Source organism: Argentina silus (genome assembly GCF_951799395.1).
Source record: "Argentina silus genome assembly, chromosome: 9".
Classification (NCBI taxonomy): Eukaryota; Metazoa; Chordata; class Actinopteri; order Argentiniformes; family Argentinidae; genus Argentina; species Argentina silus.
The window spans coordinates 18,316,747-18,324,246 of record NC_139663.1 but is presented as its reverse complement, the minus strand read 5'-3'; the positions used below and the strand labels follow the sequence as shown (position 1 = coordinate 18,324,246).

General features: G+C 48.7%; 1 protein-coding gene across 2 annotated transcripts in view; it reads left to right on the top strand.

The window, feature by feature from the left end:
* The window catches only part of tnrc18 (trinucleotide repeat containing 18), a 35,098-nt gene extending 27,935 nt beyond the window's left edge, over nucleotides 1-7,163 (top strand). For both annotated transcript variants that reach the window (XM_083677606.1, XM_083677607.1), the window contains exons 24-30: nucleotides 13-121; nucleotides 326-442; nucleotides 815-964; nucleotides 2,128-4,055; nucleotides 5,644-5,880; nucleotides 6,044-6,118; nucleotides 6,852-7,163. In XM_083677606.1, the coding sequence (XP_083533732.1) occupies nucleotides 13-121; nucleotides 326-442; nucleotides 815-964; nucleotides 2,128-4,055; nucleotides 5,644-5,880; nucleotides 6,044-6,118; nucleotides 6,852-7,058 (2,823 nt within the window). In that variant the 3' untranslated portion in view covers nucleotides 7,059-7,163. The remainder of the gene's footprint in view (nucleotides 1-12; nucleotides 122-325; nucleotides 443-814; nucleotides 965-2,127; nucleotides 4,056-5,643; nucleotides 5,881-6,043; nucleotides 6,119-6,851) is intronic.
* The last annotated feature ends 337 nt before the right edge of the window (nucleotides 7,164-7,500 follow it).

Sequence of the window (7,500 nt, the reverse complement as noted above, 5' to 3'; positions counted from 1 at the left end):
CTCTGTGTGTAGATCGTAGATGTGAAGCCTCCATCAGTGCGTTATCTACCAGAAGGCAGTCGAATCGCTGCCTACTGGAGCCAGCAGTACCGCTGCCTCTACCCTGGCACCGTTGTCAACGGTAACGCCACACACACACTCACACACACAGACACACACGCAGACACACGCTGGGTAAACATACAAACACACGGCTGCGCTCACAGCTGGTAAACCCAACGCACGAAGCCTGTCCAAACGATTCACACACACTTTCTACACACACGTTGTCGTCCCTGCGCTGTGTGAGACTGACAGCCATCTGCACCACGTCCTCCCTGTACAGGAAGCTCAGACGGTGACGAGAGCGATGACCTCATCACCGTGGAGTTTGACGACGGCGACACAGGACGCATCCCCCTCTCTCACATCCGCCTGCTGCCACCAAACTACAAGATCCAGTGTGAGTACACACACACACACACATACACACACACACACACACACACACACTCCCCCTACTTGGATTGGTGTGTTGATGGATTGAACAGATGAGTGTGTTTCCAGTTGAGCGCTGCTGAGTGCAGTTTCAGCACATCGCCGTACCACAGCAGAGTGGTGCTTCTGCTCAAGCAGAACATTCCTTATGACCGATGATTCATCTGACAGACTCCCTCTGCACTTCTCATATTTATGTTTGGATATTAATGTATTGTGTAAAATGTGTAGTTCTTTGCATGCGTGTGTGTGTGGGTGTGTGTGTGTGTGTGTGTGTGGTAAGGTGTAACATGTACGAGGTCCTGAGTGTGTGTTTCTAACCCTCTTCCTCCCTCAGGCGCTGAGCCCTCCCCTGCGCTGCTAGTGGCCAGCTGCTCCAGGAGGCGTGGCAGGAAGTGTAGTAAGGAAGGGAAGGAGGCGGGGCCAAAGCCTGAAGACTCCGTCCCCAAAGGCCTAAAGAGGGGCCGGAAACCCAAACCCAAACCTGGTGAGTCGACCATTCATAGGTTTCACACTAACACGCTAAGCCAAACTGTTCTGTGAGGCTCCGGTATGTTGTTTTGAAATAGCATTTGACGTTCCTCAGAGAGAGCTGGACCGACCCAGTGAAGGTACCTGTGCCCCACTGCGATTAGCTGATGTTGAAATAAAAGCAGGCCAGATACAGCACCCTGTATCTGAGCCTCAGTGAGAATGGCACAGCTCTGTCTGTCTGTACAACAGTGTGAAAGAGCCCTCAGAGACATGGAGTGCCATTGACCGTCAGCCTTGGAATAGATAAATAGATTGATGCCAAATAGATAGTCTCAATAAAAACACCAAGACTATACAGGTCTCTGTAGAGCAGTCTAACAGACAGGGACCTGTGGTTAGTGTCTCTGTGACTGATGTGTCTAACCTTTACTCTGGTGCACTCTGTTTCACTCCTCCTCTCTGACTCTCTCTCTCTCTCTTCCTCTCACCCTCTCTCTTCCTCTCTCCCTCTCTCCCTCTCTCTCTCTCTTCCTCTCTCCCTCTCTCTCTCTCTCTCTCTCTCTCTCTCTCCCCCCCGTCTCTCTCTCTCCCTCTCTCTCTCTCTCTCTTTCTCTCTCTCTCTCTCTTCCTCTCTCCCTCTCTCTTCCTCTCTCCCTCTCTCTCGCGCTCTCTCTCTCTGTGTTTCTCCCCGTCTCTCTCTCTCTCTCTCTCTCCCCCTCCTCTCTCTCTCTTCCTCTCTCTCTCCCCCTCCTCTCTCTCTCTCCTCTGATATTAGTTTCATATCTTTGGCCATATGACTCCATTCCTCTTCTGCACCCGTGTTGTGAAGGGATGTTGTCCCAGCCGTTCGGTCCATCTGAGACGTGGCAGTTTGGAATTGCTGACTCTGGCCCCGTTTTTATACTGGCTTAGCGATTCCCAAAATGCAACGTTTTAGTTTAGTATTTGTTTCAGTTTGGATTTTTATGATTTTTTTTTTTACATTTGTTTGACCCCACTGTTGGGAGGTTTTAGACCGCAGAAATCCAAACCACACCGTCTTAACTCTGATATTCTCTGATCTAAACCTCGGAATAGGTCCTTTCTCGGAACCGCAGAATGTTTCTTTAGGAGGTGTTGTTAAACGTGTCTGATGTGTTTTAGCTGTCCTAAAAACTTGCCTATTCTTCTCTTCAGAACCCCCAGTGACCCCAGAGGCCCCCGCCCAGCCTCCAGACAGACCCCAGCCCTCTGCCAGGCCTGCCCAGGAGAGGCCCTCCTCAGCCCAGAGAACACCTCAGGAAAGGCCCCTGTCTGCCACGCGGCCTGGGCCTGGATCTGGGTCTGTGGCCCGACCCGGCCGGAAGAGCTCAACCACCGGCCCCCCTGCCGTCCCACCCAGCCAGTCCCCCAGGAAAGCCGGCTCGGTCCAGCCCCCTCCCAAAGCCTCCCGCGCCTTGCCCCCCTCCCTCTACCCCCTGCCCTATGGGAAGGTCCTGACGGTTGATCTGTACAGCGAGCCTAACCTGGGCTCCTACAACGTCCAGCGCAGAGATAGCAGCACTAGTCTCAGCCCCACCACCAACCCCAGGCCAGGCCCAAGACCCAACACCTCTACCCCAAGACCTGCTAACACCTCCACCCCCAGACCCAATACCTCCACCCCCAAACCCAGTACCATATCCACCCCCAAACCTGGTAGTATATCTACCCCCAAATCTAGTAGTATATCTACCCCCAAACCCAATGCCTCTACCCCCAAACCCAATACCTCTACCCCCAAACCCAGTACCATATCTACCCCCAAACCCAATACCTCTACCCCCAAACCCAGTACCATATCCACCCCCAAACCCAGTAGCATATCTACCCCCAAATCAAGTACCACGGCTACCCCCAGATCCACCCCCACCCACAGACCCAGTACTATATCTAGCCCCAAACCCAATACCATATCTACCCCCAAATCCAGTAGTATATCTACCCCCAGGCCCAAGCCCAAACCCACCCCTGACCACTCTGCCTCCAGGCCCAGACCCAGCCCTGGCCCCAGCCCTACCCACAGACCCAAGCCCAGGCCAGGGCAGGGTGAGGGGGGGTCGGGGGTGAGGCGGAAGGCGCCTCCTGCAGAGCCCCTGGTAAAGCTGGACCACGAAGGTGTGACGTCCCCCAAGACCAAGAAGACTAAAGCTCTGATGCTGCTGGAGGGACGTGGCCTCCGCAGAGACCACACCCCCATGACCACGACCACAGCCAACCCGAGGCCAGCGAAGCCCAAGGTGAGAGCCCCAGAGAGAGAACCCATCTATGGAGCACCAGCCCTGGTCAGGGAGAGGGTCGATGGCCGTGGGGCGGTGGAGAGAGAGAAGAGAGAGGAGAAAGACAAGAGAGAGGAGAGAAAAGTGAGAGAAAAGCAAAAGGTGGAGTCCCACAGCAGTAGTAGCAGCAGCTCGGAGACGGAGGACGAGAAAGAGAAGGAGAAAGGGAAAACGAAGCTCAAGGTGAAGAAGAAGACCGGCAGCTCCAGCTGCTCCCGCGCCTCCAGCCCCGGCTCCTCCTCCTCTTCCTCCTCTAGCGTCTCCTCCTCCTCTTCCTCCTCCTCCTCATCCTCCTCTTCTTCCTCCACCGACGGAGAGTCCTCCTGCAGCTCTGACGAAGAGACGACTCCCCTGCCTCCGGCCCCAGCTCCGGCCCCTGCCTCCCCCCCTCCCCAACAGGAGGTAAAGGAGGAAGAGCAGGAAGAGGAGGAGGAGGAGGTAAAGGAAGAGATAAAGAATGAAGAAGAAGGGGAAGAAGGAGAAGAAGAAGAAGAAGAAGAAGAAGCAGCAGCATCTGCTCCCTCCCCATCCCCCTCTCCTTCCCCCTCTCCAGTCCCCTCCCCCTCTTCCAAGAGTGCCAAGCCCACCCATGGTCCAGGCTCAGGGCAGAGGGGGCGTCCTCCCAAGCAGAAGCCCAGTGGGAGTGGGGGGACGGTGGGGAGACCTAAGCGGAGGGAGGGGGTCCACCTCCCAACCACCAAGGAGCTAGCCAAGCGCCAGAGGCTGCCCAGCGTGGAGAACAGGCCCAAGATCTCAGCCTTCCTACCAGCCAGACAGCTCTGGAAGTGGTTCGGAAAACCCACACAGGTCAGAGGGAACTCGCACAATATGGCCCCGATTTGTTGGAGCAAATACTGTAGTGCTGAACAGATAAAAGAAAACCTCTCACTCTGAATACTACTAAATGATTCAGTATTTCAAAAAATCGCACACACACACAAATCTTGAATGTACTGTGCCTTCAGTAAGTATTCATCCCTCTGGACTTTTTCCACATTTTGTTGTGTTACAACCTGAGTTTAACACAGATTTAATTAAAAAAAAATGTCTTGAGTGTTAACCCCTTTGCTATGACACTCATGAATTTGCTCAAATGCAAAGATTTCTTCAACAAGTCACTCAATAAGTTAAATTGAGTCCATCTTAATGCAAATATAATAGTTCATGTGATTTTGGAATTAATACCTTTGTTTTTATAGGGTCTCTGATTTGCATAGGAATCAATTACACACTATGTGGATCAGGTTGTCATTACAAACTGAGCAAATGGAGAGGAACAACTGCTCAGGAATGCGACCCTGAGGCCTGGGGAGACTTATGCCATTTAAAGGTAGTTGAATGGCGGAGAGGAAAAAGCACAGTCAATGGGACATCATCTCAGTCACTCTACAAAATTGGTCTATAACCAAGTGGCCAAAAAGAATCCCTTAATGGAAAAAAATCTCTCATCCTTAATTGTGTTTGCAACAATGAATTTGAGTGAAAGTGGTTGTAAATGTGTTTATTTGGTTTTACTATGAAGCATTAAGTTTGGTGCAAATCCAGCACATGCAATGCAGTTTCTGCACCATCCCTCGTGTGAAGAATAGTGGTAGCTGCATCATGTTATGGGTATGTTTGTCACTGGCAGGGACTGGGGAGTTTGTCAAGATCATTTGCTGAGTTGGTGATGACACCCTAATCCACACAGTGTGTATTTGATTCCTATGCAAACCAGAGACCCTAGAGAATACCGAGAGAATTGACTCAAGACATTTCAGCTTTTCATTTTTTATTAATTAGTAATAAAAAAATTAAAAAAAACATTATAGGATATTTTGTGTAGATCAGTGACAAAAAAGTGTATTAAATCTATTTTAAAGTCAGGTTGTAACACAACAAAATGGAGAAAAAGTCCAGGGGGGTGGATACTTACTGGAGAGGCACTGTATATAAACCAGGAGAAATCAAAGCTTATTTGAGTATTCTAGAGTTTTAGTAAGCAGTCTTGCATATCATGAAAACGCTAGATGCAGTATCCAAAACCCTCATTGGATTATTTAAACCCTCATTCGATTAGAAATAATACGGTAAAGATTTTGCTCACATTTTACCAATTTTTGCACATGCAAATTGGAGCTCTATGTATACAAACAAACACACACACACACACACACAGGGTACACTCTGACTGTTACACACACACACACACACATACACACACATTTACAAATTCAGTTGAGATATCACTCTAATAAAGAGTACTGAATCAACATTTTAGTCCATTTTGCCCCCTCACAATACTTTGTGAGAGAGTTTGGTTACAGCATTTTAAAATAGTACTATATTACACTCTTTACTCTCTCACACACACACACACACATACTCTGACCATCCTTGTCTGTTGTCCCTCCAGAGGCGGGGTATGAAGGGCAAGGCTAAGAAACTGTTCTACAAGGCCATCATGCGGGGCAGAGAGATGATCCGTATCGGGGACTGTGCTGTGTTCCTGTCGGCCGGCCGGCCAAACCTGCCCTTCATCGGCCGCATCCAGAGCATGTGGGAGTCCTGGGGCAGCAACATGGTGGTCCGGGTCAACTGGTTCTACCACCCCGAGGAGACCAACCCCGGCAAGAAGCTCACTGACAAGAAGGTATGTCTGGTCTCAGCCAGGGAGGGCAGGGAGAGGATGGGTGCTGGGGGGTGAAATGAATATTATGTGTGAAATGTTTCTAGGAGCAGGGAGCTTATACTAATCTTCTCTCTCTCTTTCTGTTTCTTCTTCTCTCTCTCTCCATCAATCTCTTTCTCTGTAGAACTGGGATCAGATGTCTGGTCAATCTCTACCTGCAGCTCTGCACTCCTCCAGTCAGAGGAAAGACTTTATGGAGGTGAGAACACACACACACACACACATTCTCTTCACGATCTGAACTTGGCAGCGCCACTATGTAAACATTTCAAGGCAAGTCTTTGATCGCCAACGTTGTTGTTGAAAACGAAAGCGAAATGATGTTCCTCAGTGAATTCAGTGTTTTACTGGTATTTTTTGTGCATTTTGACATGAATAAACACAAGTCGGGTTTTGATAATACAATCGAGCGCCACGCTGTTGAAAACTCCTGGGGAGAACCCTGCATGGTCATCTACACACACTCTACACACATACTGTAAATATCTGACACAGAAAGGAAGCATGTGTCTGCGTGTGTAATGTGTAAATATGTTGGTGTGTGTTAATGTATGAATGTGTTGTGTGTGTGTTAATGTGTCAATATGTGTGTATGTATGTGTGTGTGTATTAATGTATGAATGTGTGTGTTAATGTTCATGTATGAATGTGTGTGTTAATGTTCATGTATGAATGTGTGTATGAATGTATGTATGTTAATGTTCATGTAGTCATGTATGTGTGTGTGTGTGTGTGTGTGTGTTAATGTTTGTGTGTGTGTGTGTTAATGTTTATGTATGAATGTGTGTATTAATGTATACATGTATGTATGTTAATGTTCATGTATGTGTGTGTGTGTGTGTTAATGTTCGTGTGTGTGTGTGTGTTAATGTTCGTGTGTGTGTGTGTTAATGTTCATGTATGCTAATGTGTGTGTTCTCTCCCCTGTGCAGCGCGCTCTGTACCAGTCGTCCCACAGTGATGAGAACGACGTCCAGACGGTCAGTCATAAGTGCCTGGTGGTCAGCGTGAGCGAGTACGAACACATGACCCACACACGGCGGTACGCGGACAGCGAGGACCTCTACTACCTGGCCGGGACGTACGAGCCCACCACTGGCATGATCTTCAACACGGACGGAGTCCCCGTCATCTGCTGAACACGCTACACGCTACTGACACAGGCCCCTGACCTGGAGCTCACCAACACAGACTCTAACCCCCTAACCCAGCAACATCTACCCAGATATATATATATATATATATATATATATATATATATATATATATATATATATATATATATATATATATATATATATATATATATATATATATATATATAGACACTACAGACAGTATTGTGAGGAAACCTAGGCCTCCTCCTCCGAACACACACACACACACACACTCACATACCCAGGACTTGCCACGAGTGCTCATGGGAAATGTAGTCCCTAAGAGTCTGGTCCCTCTGAGTTTACATGCAGGGAGGGAGGGGACTTCAACTTGTAAATACGAAACACACACACCTGTAAATATTCTACCTACAACACACACACACACACACACACACATAGATATATAGACACACACACACAA